The sequence below is a fragment of the Chenopodium album genome, chromosome 16 (genome assembly GCF_948465745.1).
Source record: "Chenopodium album chromosome 16, dcCheAlbu1.1, whole genome shotgun sequence".
Lineage (NCBI taxonomy): Eukaryota > Viridiplantae > Streptophyta > Magnoliopsida > Caryophyllales > Amaranthaceae > Chenopodium > Chenopodium album.
In genome coordinates this window covers 46,226,264-46,244,229 of record NC_137849.1, presented here as the reverse complement: position 1 = coordinate 46,244,229, position 17,966 = coordinate 46,226,264, and the positions used below count along the sequence as shown (strand labels likewise).

At 37.0% G+C, this 17,966-nt stretch overlaps 2 protein-coding genes and 1 pseudogene across 2 annotated transcripts; 1 reads left to right on the top strand and 2 right to left on the bottom strand.

Moving 5' to 3' along the window:
• Positions 1 to 97: 97 nt before the first annotated feature.
• On the bottom strand, positions 98 to 1,300 carry LOC145586717 (putative lipid-binding protein At4g00165 pseudogene; annotated as a pseudogene).
• A 1,247-nt stretch (positions 1,301 to 2,547) lies between these two features.
• Positions 2,548 to 6,103, top strand: LOC145585608 (flavin-containing monooxygenase FMO GS-OX5-like). The gene is made up of 7 exons (XM_081642314.1): positions 2,548 to 3,313; positions 3,748 to 3,818; positions 3,901 to 4,050; positions 4,864 to 4,946; positions 5,050 to 5,185; positions 5,286 to 5,462; positions 5,739 to 6,103. Exons 1-7 carry the CDS (start codon positions 2,794 to 2,796, stop codon positions 5,952 to 5,954), a joined length of 1,353 nt encoding a protein of 450 aa, XP_081498440.1. The 5' UTR covers positions 2,548 to 2,793; the 3' UTR covers positions 5,955 to 6,103.
• An 8,726-nt stretch (positions 6,104 to 14,829) lies between these two features.
• Positions 14,830 to 16,179, bottom strand: LOC145584426 (protein FAR-RED IMPAIRED RESPONSE 1-like). Its single transcript, XM_081641267.1, has 2 exons — positions 15,658 to 16,179; positions 14,830 to 15,558 (listed from the first exon to the last, which is right to left on the bottom strand). The coding sequence occupies exons 1-2, from the start codon at positions 16,177 to 16,179 to the stop codon at positions 14,830 to 14,832; spliced, it is 1,251 nt and encodes a 416-aa protein (XP_081497393.1).
• Positions 16,180 to 17,966: the final 1,787 nt, after the last annotated feature.

Below are 17,966 nucleotides of genomic sequence, written 5' to 3'. Positions count from 1 at the left end.
ATTCACTTCAAGGGTTTCCAGCTGAACATAATGAAGCTAGAAGCCTAGAATAGCCAAGAAAATGGACCAAGTCAACCATGGTTAACTAAAGCAGTAATTGACAAACAAACTTTATAGGTCTTATTCATTATAGAATATAGAGCATTTCAAACATCATTTTCCAAACTGAAACTTAAAAAAAAAAATCACGCATTATCAAGCAATAATTGGACTTCATGATGTCCAATATTTAACATTTAAAACCTTTTGGCACCTTCTTTCCACAGCCATTGAGCAGGAGACTTAGGGCAACAGGCACCTTAAGCTTGACGACACCCAACACATTAGCTTTAAGTGCTGTGCACAGACACACCGCAGCTTCAAGATCAGCAATGCCCTTTACGAGGGTACAACATTCTGGACTAGGCTTAGTTCCAATTACTTCAGTAACCAAACCAAGCCAGCTACCACAGACCCCAAATTTAAGAGTATCTTTAGGACATTTAGGTTTTAGGCCTGAAGGGGGAGAGCATGGGAGAGCTGGGATACTGTGAGCTGAAGCACAAGCACAGAACAGTATGTTGAAAAGTATGAACAAAGCAATTGCCTTTGAGCTCTGAAAATCCATTTTTTTTCATACAAGTAATCTGCAGAAATAATTTTTATAACCTGATAAGTGTATATATATAGCGTGAAAAATATAGTGATATGAACTGTATTTATTTTGGTTCTTTTGCCTTTCTGTTTTGGGGAAGTGGGGTTGAGAGGTTTATGAGAATTGATATTATCAGTGTTTTGTGGACAGTATTTGATACTCCTGTGTGCCCGGAATTATTATCACATTGTTCTCAAGAATCTCAACCTTTCATGACTATGAAATCTCCGTACTTTCACTAAAATGCCCTTTTATAATAGCTGTATACCTGTTGTCTTCCCATTTCACAAGGTTTTAGAAATTATGACTTTTCTTCCGGACTTCCTGAAATAAGATACGAAAAAGAGTAGTAGTACTTTTCGCTGTTTGAGGACCATATAGCCATATAGGTGTTAATGTGGTGGCTGCTAGCGCATGTGAAGCTTGCTACTGATCTTGTGTAGTCAATCTTGTTGTTGTTGCCATTTTTAGCTATTGATCAGGGGCTTCAGGGGTCAGGGCCCATATATCATTAAGCTTGCTACTGATCTTGTGTAAATTGCTTGCTTCAGTCCTTTGCTTGAGAGCTGGCACTGGACCTTGCTTGGTAGCCTGCAGGCTAGTGCTCTGGGTAGTGTTGCCCGCTGGGCTAAGCTGGCCCTATCATTATTAAGAAGTATTGTTTTTGCTCAATTTGTTTCAGATTTTCATTAATTGGGTTAGCTGCGGGTCATCCCTCATGCCTCATGTCATGCTGATTTTTTGTGAAACTTGGCCATCCCATGATATTGAACTATGATAAGATGGTGACTTGGAGAGTTATTAGCTGAAAGCCAGATGTTTTGATAGAAGCAATTTACAGCCTCAAAAATATTTATCCTCGCTCATTTAGTCGGCTTGGTCCTCTCCGTCATGGAAACTGAGCTGTTGATTGAAATAATAAATGAACCTGGAACTTAGCAGTTCCTTAGCTATTGGAATTGCATACATAATCTGTGAACTCAAAACTCTCAATTGAGAATGGAACACTATTATCTCATGCATGTAAGCAACTAGGGATGTTTTTTGTAATGTAGAAACAATGTTATTATGCTTAGTTTTATTGTAGTGTTCATCGCAATGGTGTTGAAGCATAAGAATAGATGGATGCATTATAGAAAGTAGTAACATATGTTCCTACCTCCTAGTGAAATTTATTTGCCTTGAGTTCACCGGGGAATAATAGACTCTTGTTGCGGAGTGTTAAATGATTTGCACTATTAGGCACAGAATGACATTTGTTTTCTAAACTAACACTGAAAAGCTGAGAGCGTTAGGTACCTGAGGCCACTCAACATATTGGCCTTGAGTCTTGTGTGCAAACATACTGCAATCTCGAGATCAGCAATGCCCTCTACTAGGGGGTGTAGTATTCTGGACTCGGCTTAGTCCCAACAACTTCAGTAATGTCCAATCCAAGCTAGCTAATACAGACCCCAAATTTTCGATTATCTTTAGGACACTTTGGTTTTACTGTTATAGGCTTGCAGAGCTGAAGGTAGAGAGCATAGGAGTGCAAAATAAATCCTGATGACTTGCTTAGTACATAGGGTTAAAACTGTAGCGATATATTTCGTATAATGTAATTTGGCTGTTTTCTCTTTATTCTCGGTTGGCGGTAGGTGTTGTGTGGTCAGTTATTGGCCGGCCGATGGTTAGAATTTAACGAAGGATGACAAAAAAGTCATATGATAAAGTGCTACATCCTGTGTCACATGTAGTAATCTTACTAATCTAAAATTTAGAGGACCATCTTAGAGATAATTTAGTGGCTGCTGATGCATTTGCAATGTATGCAACCTTATCATCATTCATCAATATTGACATTTTTGTTACATGATATATTGAGTATTGACATTGGGTTCAGGGCCCATAATTTTATCAATTTTTGTTTCCCTTTGAAGCTGGTATCATGACTCATCAGAACATCATATTGCTTATGCCACCAATGATATAGATGCGATTTGATACCTGTGTTATTACATTCATGATATAATTGTGCACAATCAAAACTCCTTTTTACTAAAAGCATAAAATATACAGTACATTATCTTTGCATCTGTTAATTAAAGAATGAAGAGGTGTGTATGTCAAATCATTAAATTGGTAATCTAATTACATCTGGTATCAGTGAAAAAAAAATGGGATCACTTAAAGTGGCAGTAATAGGTGGAGGTGTAGCAGGGATAATATCCACCCGGGAGCTCCGACGAGAAGGTCAACGAGTCACCGTATTCGAGAAATCGGACAAACTCGGCGGTGTATGGGTCTATGACCCGCGAGTCGAGTCCGATCCACTGAGTCATGAGAGTGTTCAAAGCAGCGTCTATTACTCATTAAGGACGAATTTGCCCCGGGTTTTGATGGGCTTCTCCGATTTCGGGTTCGATGGGAGAGTATATGGGGACCCGAGAGTTTTTCCGGGTCATCAAGAAGTGCTGGCATTTTTGAATGATTTTGCAACTCGGTTTGGAATCGTTGAGTTGATCCGGTTTAACTCGGAGGTTGTGAGGGTGGAGCCGGTGGGTGGAAGGGTGGATAAGTGGGTGGTTGAATGGAGGAGAGTGGAAAATGGAGGGGTAAAGTTGGAAGAAGAGGTTTTTGATGCTGTGGTTGTTTGTAACGGTCATTGTACCGTGCCTCGGGTAGCTAACATACCAGGTTAGATGATTCAACTCAATGTTTTTCCTCAAGTCGGAGTTAAAAGTGACAGTGGATATTAGGGAAATCAAAGAGAAAGGTTCTTAAATGTAAAGTTTCTTACAAACTTGAGGTTGGTTTTGTCATTTGGAAACCAAAAAAAAAAAAAAAAAAAAAAAAAAAGGGCTGCCCCTAAACTGGATATTGTTGGAATAGTAAGTATTTACTAGTACAATCTACAATGAAGATGATAAGTCTTAGTAGAGTAGATGGCAAGTGAAATTGTAATCAATTACTGATGTTTATCTTGTATCAACTGCTAATATAAACTTCATAATTAGAAGCTCAGATTGATTTACCATATAATAGTTTATGTTATTGAGCTAAAGAACTATGATAACATTAACTATGATTCATCTCTACTCGTTGAAATTCTGTTTATAACTTGTTGACAGGAATCGAGAAATGGCCAGGAAAACAGATACACAGCCACAATTACCGAGTTCCTGAGCAATTTAAGGACCAGGTTTTTCCTGCATTAACTTCAAGACTTCTTATACAGATTAAAGCATTTGGTTCGATAAATTGATGTGTTTATTGCTTAATAGGTGGTAGTAATCATTGGAAATGGGGCTAGTGCATACGATATATCACGTGATATCTCAGCAGTTGCTAAGGAGGTTCATCTCTCTTCAAGATCGCCTGATGCAAAGTTTGTAAAGCTTGATCACTGTTGTAATATATGGCAGCACTCTGCGGTAAGTTGTGTAAGAGTAATGTACTAATGTTTTCTGTTCATACTTTGCTCGTAACTAGTTATTACGCTTGCAGAAAACTATACACCAATTAAAAATCAAATTTTGATATCATGATCTCTTCTGTAAAGACATCAATTTTAAGCAATTTTGAAATGCAATAAAGATTGATTGAATAAGCACTTCTGATTGCAATATAGATTGAACTATATATAGATTGTTTTCAACTTATACTCAGGCGCAATCAAAAAACATTTGTGTTTGAGAGTACTCCTTTCTCTTATACTCATATACATGGTACCCCTCCCAAACCTGATTGTTTTACTGCTCTTCTTCTGCATCACCAGTCCCGAATTTTGTTTGTGGCCAGTAGGATGATATTCATCTGCATTTTATGAGAAGTGGTTTTTGCTAGCTTGTCTGAGGAGACTTGATTCTCCATATACTGTTGTTGACAAGGGCCAGGAGATCTGCATGACTTCATGTGATATAAGCCTCCTGTATTAACTTGTAGATCATGAGCTCTTAATTACTACATCCTCTCAATTTTTTTTTTATTCATTTTTTGTAGTAGTAGTTGTTGTTGTCATGTTGGTTATGACTGTTATTTAATAATATGAATCAATGGTCCTTGTGATTGTAGATGGTTTGTCTACAACCCCACATGATATATTTGTCGTTCGAGTGTTTTGAGCTTGCTAAGAAGGTTTTTCATCAGCAAGACCTCCTAGCATAATATTGTAGTAAGTGTTGCGATATCTGATTGCACTACTTGGTGATTGATTCCAGAAACTTTTTGTGTTTATGTTAGTGTAGATATATATGGCCAATGAAAGTGGTACCATAGAATTCGAGGATGGATCATCAGTTGAGGCCAACATTATCTTGCACTGCACCGGGTATGTTTTCAGAATTGATGCAGAGTAATAAAATTTCCCCTTTCTTGATCTCTTTTTTAGCTCCTAACATGGAAGCTAAATTTTCCTAAAAACTTTTCCACAGATACAAATATGAATTCCCTTTCCTTAACATAAATGGCATTGTAAGTGTTGATGATAATCGTGTTGGACCGTTATACAAGCATGTGTTCCCTCCTGCTCTTGTTCCTTGGCTTTCTTTTGTTGGCTTACCTCAAAAGGTAAATTATTTGAACGCTGTATGCTGTTAATAGTTGTTGGCATTCCTTTATTACTTTTCGATCTTGCTGACAGAGTTCAAATGATCTTCTGCATGATTAGATATTGATTTTTGATATGATGGAATTTCAATCAAGGTGGATAGCTAGAGTATTATCAAGAAAAGTAGACTTACCGTCTAAGGAGGAGATGATGGCAGATGTGCAAAAATATTATCAACAGATGACAATACTTAGAAGGCCTAAGCACCTCACTCATTATCTCCACAATTTCGAGGAGGTCTGTATGTCTTTCTTATCTTCAGAGCCGCGCTTTCTACTGAGTTTCCTTTATAAGTTTCTGCTAGACATGACTAAAATTTTACTATTTGGTTTGGCCTTAGCTTAAATATGCATCTGAAGACTTGAAACATGCAGTTTTACTAATCATGACTTTAATATTAATCACTAATCCAAGTTAAGGCCTCTGAAATTACCTTTTTTACTTTTGTATAAAAATATTGTATGCAATCCACATTTTCAGAGTATCTAATATAGAAAATTATTTGGCTGTTAGTATTTGGACTGGTTAGCAACACAAGCTGGAACGTTATCACTGGAATGGAGAAAAGAAATCTATAAGGAGACCATCAAATGCTTGGAAAATCGCGAGGATGGATATAGAGATGATCCCGGGTTTACAACGAGGTGTTATAATCCATCTATAACCTCACGCCAAGAGAAATTCTCAATATCGAATGTGAGTAGCTACCATCAAAATTCAAGTTACTAGAACAGTTCAAGTGTTCAACAATCAACACCAAGTGATTTATTTATTTATTTATTTATTTATTTTTGATATTTTTGTCGAGTAGTATTTATGTTATCGAATAAGTTGATATTTGTTATAAAAAAAATCAAATAAATTGATATTTTGTACTCCCTACGTTTTTAAATATTTGCTACATTCTCCTGAGTACGTATGCTGACGTAAATCTTTGATTAATTATATCTTTAATTATTAATAAGTATAAATTTTTAACAATTAAAATTTAATAATCTATTTAGTTAGACGATTTCAATAAATACTCACAAGACTATATTTTCTGTTATGTATAAATCCCAAACATTAGTCAAAATAGGATAAATAAATAGTGTAGAGAGAAGAAATGGAACAAGTATGGAAAAACGGAGGGAGTATGAATTTGTAATAATCAAATCAATGTAATTTTTTAAAATTAGTATAATCAACAAATCCACCACATCTAAAAACTACTCAACTGCATGATTGTACAATGGATCCCGGTCGGTTGATCTGTTCATGAATGCCCGCACGCAAATTTCCGTGCGGTTGGTTTGTCTGATATATTTTACTTGTTGGCTTATATGTTTCATGTGTTGACTGATATGTTTCATTTGTTTGCTGATATGATTTTTGTGTTGGCTAATATATATTTTTTTTTGTTGGCTGATATATATATATATATCAAAAATTTTATTAATTTTTGATAGGTTCCTTTTATTTGTTGGCTGATATGATACATCATTTGGCTTATATGTTTATTTAGTTGGCTGATAATTTAGACCTGACATTCCTGACCTGAATGACCCGACCCATGACCCGAAATTGACCCAAAAACATTAACTCGAAAATGACCTGAAACCTAAATTGACCCGACCCATACCCAACGCGAAAATAGAGTTGACCCGATCCTGACCCGACACCCGAACTAACCCGACCAGAAATGTCTTGAACTAAAATTACTTTATAATTGAACTTAAAATGTCTTGTACCAAAAATAACTCAAATTGTTCATCTTTAATCGTAGATAAGCTCATAAATTGAATTGGTAGTGTTTGTTACAACAATAACAAAATATATACCGCGTATAAAATTATTGATTTGAGCTTGATTCACAAATGAAACAACCCGAACATGACTTGACCAGAATTTGACCTGACTCGAATATGACCCGAACATACTTGACTCGAAATTGACCCGACCTGAACATACCCGACCCGAAATTGACCCGACCCGAACTGGACCCAAATCCTGACCCGAAGTTAACTTGAAACCCAAATCGACCCGACCCGACCCATACCCGATCCGAATGTTAACTGACCCAAAATGACTCGACCCAGACCCGACCCGAATGACCCATTTGCCAGGTCTAGCTGATATATTTATTTTGTCGGCAGATATGTATATTTTAATTGTTGGCTTATATGTTTCATTTTGTTAGCTGATACGTTTAGTTTGTTGGCTTACTTGTTGCTTTTATTTGCTCATTTCATTCTTTTATTGGCTGATATGCTTCATTTGTTGGCTGATATGTTCTATCTCTTGGCTGATAAGTACCTTTTGTTGGCTGATATATTCCTCTAGTTGGCTGATATGTATCTTTTGTCGGTTGATAGGTTCTTTTTGTTGGCTGATACGTTTTTATTAATGTCTAATATTTTCTTAATATTAACTTATATCATACATTTATTAGCTGATATGTTGATTTTTTTGGCTTATATGCATATTTTACTCCATTTTCTCCGCTCCACTCACGCATCTCACATGTTGCCTCGAAGAAAATTCCACTCACAATCAGCCAACAATATCCCACGACACCCCTCACTCCCTTTTCTTCATAAAAACCAGTTAAAAATCCACGCCACCCCATCGCACCCACCAACCACCGAACCCACCCACTGAACCACCAACCCACCCACCACTGCACCGTCCAACCACTTCTCTCTTAAACACCAAGCCACACCCTGCTACGAGGACCCTGCACAGCCACACCGTAGCTCTTGTTGGAGTCCAGCGCAGTCACGACCAGCCACAAACACACCGTACACAAACCATACCTCACTTCAATCTGATTCGTTATAATGGATCTTAAATCAGAGGGTAGATTTTTAAGATTATCATATTCGATTTTTTTAATTTTTGTTATGATAATCTTAAACTCCACCGACCAGCCGTTGCTTTAAATCTAGGGTTTTAATAGCCCACCATTGCCGTCATCGTCGGCATCCACCATTGTCGTCATTGTCATCATCGCCTTCGGACACACAAACACTTGGGTGCGGGCACCCGCACCCAATAGTTTGTGCTATAATTATTAGGTTGCCATTGTAATTTTTTGATAATTTTTTTTACAAAATTAGGTGTACAATAAGGTACATAACTATTGTACGTACATGAGTAGTACATGGTAATAAGTTATCCTAAAATGATAGAAAATTACCCTAAAATAAATTAAAGCTACCTGATATATATAAACAAAAGTTATAATATCTCCGTATTTTTAGTTCTACTCACCTTTTTTTGAAAAAAATAAAGATTGATTTATAAAGAAAAAGTCATACGACATTTACAAAGAGATTTAAATCTAATAAATACATGACAATTGAATCAAATCAAAACATCCTTTCAGCAGAGCTACGATCATTGTTGCAAATCGTACATTATTCTTCATATCCTCTTTAATATCGCTATGAGTTATGGCTTTTTTCGACAAAGGGGTTTATCGATCTGTTGTAGTCGTAAAGAAAATCTTTGTCCGATTCATGTAATTGCAATCGAAGGATTAATCTCTTTCTCGACCCCGCATAAATCTTTACCCATGAAAGAACTTCTACCATACGAAACTCAAAAAACAAAAACGAAACTAGAACAAAGCACACTATAGAGGCACATACTACACTCAAAACCCATAATAGGGGTACTTACTACATTCAAAAGTGTAAATCTATTAAATTTAATAACAAACAAAAAAAAAAAAAAAAAAAAGGTCGGAAATAGCCAAATTTCCGGAGAAATTTGACTATTTCCGGCCTATGAAACACTTTTTTGAAGAACCTTAGAGAGAAAAATTAGAGAGGAAACAACTAGGGTTTTTTTTTAATATAGGTTTTAGTAGGAATTGCTAACTACTCTCGTAACATCTCTATATGCAACAGTTGTATATGATTTTTAGTTCTACTCACCAGTCTAGGTTAAAGTTATAAAATTCCGACCATGTCTAGCTAATTATGTATATAGTATAAGATAAAGCATTATCATTTTTTTTGATGTTTAGAGAGCCACAAGGGCGGGTGAAAATCGATCCCAAGATCTCCTGAAATCAGGAGGGAAGCTCTAACTAGAGCTGTCAAAAGCTGACCCGACTCGAAATATCGCCCCGAACGAGATTATTAACCGATCCGTCTGAACCCGAAAAAATGGTGACCCGAACCCAACCTGACCTGAGCTGAAACCAACCCTAGACACGAGTATTTGAAACCCGAACCCGAACATGAACCGACCTGAAGATGACCCGACCCGAATATAACCTGTAAATAATTGACCTGAACCGAACCCGACCCGAACCGAAATTGACCCAAACCCGTTTTAACCCGTCAAAACCCGAATTTAACCCAAACCCGACTTGTTCCTGACCCGACCCGTTACTAACCTGACTCAAATTCCAACCCGACCTGTTACAAACCCGACCCGAAAACAACCCAACTTGTTATTGACCCGAACCAAATTTAACCAGACTTGTTATTGACCCGACCCAAATTTTATTCGACCTATTACTAAGACGACCCAAAATTCAACCCGATCTGTTACTAATCCGACTCGAAATCAACACGACTTGTTATTGACCCGACCTAAATTCAACCTAAATTGTTCCTGACCCGATTTCAAATCACCTTAAATTCAATTTAGACCACCTTATTATTATTGATCAAAGCATTTTGTCTAGGGAGACCAAGTCGGTTCAGGCTAGCAAAAGAAAGAAGCATCATCCCCAAATTTAAGAGTTAAATATAGTATCATAAGAATTTTACCCATGTCAGTTCACAATTTCAATCCAACAATACCCTAACTTCAAAATTGACATCATAATTCATAAACCCTAACAAGATATTCTCAATTAAAAGAGGAGAGAGAGATAAACCTTGGCTTTGGGAAAAGCTAGGGTTTCTTCGCGTAATCTATCCTTAATAGATTGAACTTGAAGCTCCATGGCTTTAGCCACCGCATCAACCCCCGTGAGATCGGCGACGGTACTTCCGGATACACTGAAATTAGGTTTTTGATAATTAATTTCTAAAAATCAATTAAATTTCTTCAAATTGAACGGAAATTAAGCGAGAAAAAAAGTGAAAAACGGAGAGAGAAATAAATAACTGTTTCGAGTAATGATGAGTTCTTGGAGCTCGGAAATGCGAGTATTCAAGGATACCATTATTGATTCCATAGAAGATCCTGCATTTTGGCTTCCATTGTTATCAAGCTTGCTATCTGTTTCGTTGCTGATGAGATGAACTGTTTGAATTTTGGGGGATGATTTAAGAAATATGTTGTGTTGGCGGGAAAATGTTATGGAAGTTCAACTTTTGTCAAACTATAGTCAAAGATAAGACGTACAAAGGGATTTTTTTTACCCACTTAATTTTGAGGAAATTCAAGTTTATCTCCTCGATAAACTTGAAGTGTTTATCCAGGGGTATTCGCGTCATTTTGCGTCTCTGAGTAAGGGTATACAAATAAATTCAACGGGGAAGTGTTAACAGCCGTTATGTTGGTAAATTTGACTCTAGTTACCTTTTGTTAACCAAAAAGTAACTCGGGTAAACTCAACCTTCTGTTAACCAACAAGTAACCCAAGGTATACTGTTCGATTTTGAAGGGGAAGGAGATTGCGAAATTCTTTAAGACGGTGGTGACGAAGACGGAAGGCGATTTACGGTTTCTAACACGGTAGTGGCGCTGGTAGGCGATTTGCGGTTACGAAGACGGTGGTGGCCCTAATAGATCTTAATTTGACAGGTAACATTACTGCTTGTGTGGATTTTTGTCGGAATAAGGGTTTGTTTTGTGATGGAAAACATGTTCTAGGGTTTGTTTTACTTAATTATGCATGTTGTTAGAATTTAGGGAATCTTTCATATTGCCATTCTATCAATCATTCGAGAATTTGGTATATCAAAATTTAGTTAGTTGTTTACGGTGAGGAATATCAATCATTCATATTACCTTTCTATCAATCATTTGAGAAAAATCATACAAATAATTAATTTGGAACTTGCTTAGTTGTGTACTGTAAGAAACAATATTCATTCATATTGCCGGTTTATCAATCATTCGAGAAAAATCAAAGACATAGTTGGTTTGAAAAATGGTTTCCAACCTTTTGAATTTAATGGTTAGGTGTCATTGAATTGTGTTGGTTTAATGTCATTTGGCTGACCTTCATATTGATATTATGGGGAGTAAGCGTGACCGAAGTCCATGTAATTCTGTATCTGAATTGGATACGGTGAGTTAAAAACAACCTTCTTTGATAAATGTGAATTTTCAAAAATGTAAATTTAGAGTTGTGATAAATACATGAATTATGTAGGATGATGCTGGCAATTGCGATTATAGGCTTAAGAAAAATCATCTACATCCTGCAATATTCAAGGTAACAATAATATTAGAGGGGCTTATGAATGGTGTCTTTATGTATTGTTGGATACTCATTGTTGTCCTGTTTAATAGGATAATTGTATGACTGTTGGTGGTAAAGTGAAGGCCTAAAGGCATGTGTTGAAGGAACATGACAGGAGAAGCTCTCGGGTAAGAGGTGTATAATTGTTTGATGGTAGAGTAAGAGCCTTTTGATTCTTCTCCTGGTACTATGATTTGACTCCCCTATTCATGACATCCACCTAATTTGACGTGTCGGATTGAATCTTTTACAAGGATCTGTCAAACATTTGATGAGAGAACAACTAAGTGGGTGAAGGACATGGGATTTGGAGGCCTAGCTTCTTGATTTACCATCTGATTTGCAACTTCCGAGGAAACTTAGCTATTGGCTATTGAGCCGCATTGATCCAATAAGTCGAAAATTGATAGGGACTGATGGAAAAGAGTTCAAATTTTTAAAGAACCAAGTCCATTGTGTTTTTGGAATTCCAAATGGAGGACTTTCTTTGCCCACCAAGAAATCATTGAACACTTAAATGCGTGCAAAGACCTACGAGATCTTGGGACAGTATGGAAAATCATGGGAGGGTAAGTCAACAAAGTTTCATGGCCGCACGTATACGTCTTTAGGAATTCCTATCAATTCTAGCATGATGGATAGGTTGGAGGGTTATTGGGAGGCACACAACAAAGAAGAGTTTAAGACCTTGTTTCTTTTGATCGTATTGCAAATGCTGCTATGTCCCACTCTGTCGCCACGATTAGCTACTGACCTTGTTCCCGCCTTGACTTGTGCTTCAGATTGTTCTAATTTTGATTGGTGTGAACTTGTATTGGGTAGATTGATGCAAAGTGTCGTGAGTTTTGCTAGGGGGTTTTATGCATCTGGCTTTGCAAGGGGTTGTGGTGGTTGTACCATGTTCTTAGTGGTAATTCTTATGATTTTGTTGTTGTTTTGAGTCATACACTTAATTACTCCGTTTCTTACTTCTACTATAGATTTTCTACTTGGACAGGTTAAATAGGGATTCGATGTCATGGGGAATTTTTCCCCGTATTAAGGTATGAAATATGCAGTACATTAGAGTTGCTGCTAAAGAAGACAAAATTACAGCTACTGGAGACTTTGGACACCTTGGGGTAAGGATCTTCTAACATGTGATGAATGATTTGTGAGGTTAATAACCTCATCGTGTATTAAATGGTAAATGATGCAGATGTTAGACGTTGCGTATGGTGAGTAGCACCCTTTTATGGCTAGGGATAGTAATGGCCCAGTTGACACTGCCCAGGTATGTCACAATCCTATGTACTTATGTAGTGGCAATGGCTTTATATGATCTGATTTTTATTTAATTTGGTATACAGGTTGTAGAGGAATTAGGCAGTAGGCGTACGACAACTTTGAAAAAGAGGAGGATAGCGAGAAAGGATAGAAAACCATTTGTTCGTAATGATAGAAGTGCAAGAGTAGAACTTTCTGCAAATCCTTTGAGGTGGAATTATGGTGCAAACTCTCAATTTTTTAGGCCATTTGCTTCCCCATTGTTACCAGTGTGAGAGGTTTCTATTTTTTTAATCAACTCAAAACCGCAATGGTTGATAATACATAAATGGGCGGGTGGACAACTGGACCTGGGGCCTTACAAAAGGTACAACAACATTGTACCATAGTCCATGATTCTTTTAATAGCCTAAAAGTTCAAAAACACTTAAAAAAAATACAAAAAAAAAAATAAAAAAGTTAAGCTTACTCTTAAACTCATACATTTACTAGGCTAAAAGATCTACTACATTGGAATAATTGTGCGACCTTGCTCTGTTTTCGGTTTATTGCCCACTGGCTTCATGCACTACAAGCCAAGATATACGGTTCAGTCCATCGTCTTCTGCCATTTGGAACCTAAGAGACTTTGTAAAAGTTATTATCACGACACCATTAATCAACCCTACAATAGATTTGCCGTAAATCCGGAATGCATACATATCTTGGCTAATCACCCTAGCCATTTCAACCGAGACTTGTGTTTCTGTTAGAAATATAGCATCAGGCATATTCAGCTTAATAAGCTTGCATAAGTTTTGAAGAAAAGATTGGCGAGCCATGTGCCTGCAATTCCATAAAACATATCTTGCCCCTCTTTCAGACTTGTACTCATTCTTGACGTTGAATGCCATTTGTATGTGTCTACCATCCATCTCATTTTTTGTTAAAGGTGTAGAACGATGTTTGACCACCGACAACTGACACCCACGGCTAATAACGAACAACTTCAAGACATTACTGTAACTGTTGAATGAGATGGTGTTCTCTCCTTTAACCAGGCTGTAGGTTTCTGTACAAGATGGGAGCACAGAAGGAGGGTCAATAATGGACATGATGGACTTTGGTATAGTGTGTTCAATACCAATGCCATGCGTTCCCCCTTCATTCCTTAATATGCTCCTGACAACGATCTTTAGAGGAGATGGTAGAAGTGCCAAATCCAATAAATCGGGGATGTAACACGGGCAGATCTTGTTTGATTTCATGATTACCATGACATCTGATGTAGGAAGTTTTCCCTCTGTGATCCAAGATGATACAGTTTGGCTATCAACGATCTTGACATCAATGGCCCCAGCAGGAACAACCCTTTTAGTCTGCAACACGCCGGCCAGACCACGCCCCATTTGGCTTACACAAAACACTTGATTAGGTGATCTTTGCTCTAGTTGCAGATTACTAATCGTTACAATTGGTACTTCCATGAATCGAAGCTTTTTGTTGTTGCATTGGCTAGTAGGGGTGTCGACCAAATTCGCTTTGCGTTTGATAGGCTTGATGGAAGAGGGATTTATTTGTATGTGGAAGGTATTTTCCATAGTGAGAATTGATGAGTATTTATTGAAATTCAAGGGAGGTTTTTTGTTTATGGAGGGTTGTGTTTGATGGAGTATGTGCTGGGTTGCATGTTGCATTTTATAACAATATATGTTGTTTTTGTCTGTACATGGGCGGGAATAGTGAATTAGTTTGGCGCCAACTCCAACAAAAAGGAATACAGTAATTCACATATCATATGTCAAGGTAATACATTGATATGATACCTTTACTACTGTATATATATCATCCATAAACCACATACTTTACTATATATCAGCTAATCTCAAACAAGATTAATAAGACGGCATGACATATCACAGTTAAAGATATGAATAAGATCACTTATATCGGGCATTTTCCAAGCTTGTCGGGGAACTTTGACATGATATGCCAGATGCACCATCTGTGTCTAGTGTTTGGCATAATTTCTTCCAACGGCTTACGCATCGCAGCAGCTTGATCTGTAAGGATACCGATCGGGGCTTTATTCCCCATGCCACACAGCCACTGCCGAAAAATCCATCTGAACGTATCTGAGTCCTCATGAGACACCAATGCACACCCCAACAGAATAGACTGTCCATGGTGATTGACCCTAACAAAATTCACAAACGGCAATTCATGATCATTAGTCAAGTATGTAGCATCAAAACACACTACATCCCCAAAGTATTCATAAGCAGCTCGACTACGAGCATCAACCCACAACACATCTTTTAACCGACATTCTTTATCTAAACGATTAGCGTGAAAAAAATTCTGACTATCGGCCATCATATACTCAAAGTATGACATCATAGCAGCCGCATCCCCACCTTCCATCCTAAGGCAGCGCTCCTTGTAAACCTCATGTTGGAAATCCTTCACCGTCATCGACATGTTCTCAACCCCTCCTATTTCAATAGCAGTGCAGCCATGTATACGAGACACAGGTACTCCCTCATCATAATAATTCACCAACCTCCTCCTAACAGTGGATGTCATATGCTTCATTCTATACTCTTTCACCAATTTCGCTCCGTTTGGGATCAAATCATGGTTATCGTGCTTCAAAATAACAGTTCTCAACTCCTACTCACCATCGCCGTTAACACTAGCATAAATCTTAGCACTTCACTCACACTTTTTGGACTTTCTTTTGCAACGATTCAACTCAGGCTCCGCAATAACCCCTCCAACTAAATTACTGCAGCCAGCAACTTCCATTGATTTAGCCCTCTTCTCCGCCGCTCTCACTGCTCTCATGTCCGGTCTCCCCCAACATTCACACCTCCATGTAGTCCCTCTCCTCTCCTTATCCTTCTTAGAGAATGAACCTTGAACCCTGCTGACACCAAACCTAAGCTGTTTAGCATATTCCTTATAATAGGCTTCAACATCCTGCCAAGTTTTAAAAATCATGCTCTCCTTAGGAGCCTCGACTACACTAACATCACTGATTTTGTTACTAGATACAACAGTGTGCACAGTCTGTATTGTACGGGTGGGGGTCCTATAACATGTTTCACCACCTTGAACACAACCATCAGGTCCATCATCAATTGTAGGAGGTTGAGATGCATGTGCAATTAGGTCCATACATTGCATGTCAGGAGAGTTCCCAACTTCAAAGTCAACTACTTCTTTATGTGGCATTACTTCGACACCTATACCACAAACATCCACTCCACTTCCCCTATCAAGGTTCTCCATCATATCTAAACATTATAAGGGGTCTCATTAATAATCACCCTTCACTAAAAATATGACCCTTCACTAAAAATATGATGCAATTGAGAATGTGATTATAAAGTTATTCATAATGGAATTGTACAGTTATTCATCTCTAATAGCAACATTTACTTCATTTAATTATACATTAATGCATCACTCAGAATGCAACGCTAAAAATAGAACACTAACACAAACAGAAGCACATATTTGTTTAATTGTACACTAATTCATCACTCAGAAAAGCTCAAAAAAAAAAAAAAAAAAAAAAAAAAAAAAAAAAAAAAACAAATCAATTTAAATTAATTGAGAAATACAACAATCAAGATAAAACTAGGAAACACATTTATCCTTATTTCAAATTTAAAGGTCGAACTCCTTCATTTTTGTATGAAAAGGGTTCTCATAATTCAAGTTAAATTACTAATTTACAAGTCCAATTTTGTATGAAAAGGGTTCTCATAATTGATGAATATTCACTGTATATTGGCATCTTTTATTGTTCAAAATCACTATTGAATCCTTCATTTTTATAATTGTAGTAAGTGACATTTAAGTTTATATACTGTAAATAAATTGTGTGAAAAGAAAATCATTGAAATTAGTTTGAAATTGAGAAATACAACAATCAAGAAAGAACTAGGAAACACATTTCTCCTTATTTCAAATTTAAAGGTCGAACTCCATTAATGTGAAAAGCAAATAAATAAGAAGCTTCTAACTCCCCAACACTAGCAAAGCCATTTAACACTACCCTTTAATTCCTAAAATCTGAAATACTCGAACATCTATATCGCATAAGACCAAAAAAAGGATCCAAATAATTCATATACGATTACAGTGTATATTGTAATTACATACCTTTTTTTATTAAGCGAACTTCAGGCTCTTCGGTAAATTGACATCTTCGAGCTTCAATCAACTATCGGGCAGCTGCAATTTACAATGAAGATTGCACAGATTTGGGGAAATAAGAATTAGGGTTTTGACTTCACTTGTTTCTACAGTTCAATCTCTGATTTGGGGAAAAAGGAAACAAATACTTCAACTAACCATGGTTAGAAACTAGAAAACATTGGTAAAAAAAGAACAAACGGCCGTTTGTAATCAAAGCTCATGAGTGTTTCTGACACTTTATTTACTTTTTACACGTGTAGCAAATCTAGCCAATTTGAAGTGTTCTGGCCCATTTTGATTTCGAAATATTTACAACCTTGCCATCCGATTTACAACTTATGTTTATCGTTGAGATAAACTGGGCACCCCTCCTTAATTTTGCCTAATGTGACCTTTGTTGACCTAGTTATTTTTGTTTAGTTAAACTAGACCTGGTAAACGGACCATTTAGATCGGGTCAAGTGCAAGTCAATTCGGGTTTCGGGTATATTTTGGGGTCAGGTTAGGTCATTTTGGGTTAGTTAATAATTGGGTTGGATACTATAAGTTAATTTAGGGTTTTGGGCCGACTGTTCGAGTCTAGGTAAGGTTTGCCGGATTTAAGCTAAACACATAGGAAGAATATGATTGAACGAATAATGAAGTCTCAAACTTGGTTGAAGTTAATGTTACCTGATCGGCTAATAAAAGTAGAGTTATCTCTCCCGAGAACCTTTTATATACACCCGGGTGCACATACCTCTATGTGCACCCAAAGCTTGTCTAATTTTCTAAGAAATGTCGACTCTCTTGTTCCATTGTTTGTTTAATTCATTTGCTTCGATGTCAATAAAAATAAATATACAAGTATTCATTATAAACAATTTTTATTT

Coding starts and splice junctions, on each gene's coding strand:
- LOC145585608 (XM_081642314.1), top strand. CDS start 2,794: ATGGGATCACTTAAAGTGGCAGTAATAGGTGGAGGTGTAGCAGGGATA. Junction 3,819..3,900: donor CTGAGCAATTTAAGGACCAG/GTTTTTCCTGCA, acceptor ATTGCTTAATAG/GTGGTAGTAATCATTGGAAA. Junction 5,186..5,285: donor TTGTTGGCTTACCTCAAAAG/GTAAATTATTTG, acceptor CTGCATGATTAG/ATATTGATTTTTGATATGAT.
- LOC145584426 (XM_081641267.1), bottom strand. CDS start 16,179: ATGGAGAACCTTGATAGGGGAAGTGGAGTGGATGTTTGTGGTATAGGT. Junction 15,559..15,657: donor GCAGTAATTTAGTTGGAGGG/GTTATTGCGGAG, acceptor GATGGTGAGTAG/GAGTTGAGAACTGTTATTTT.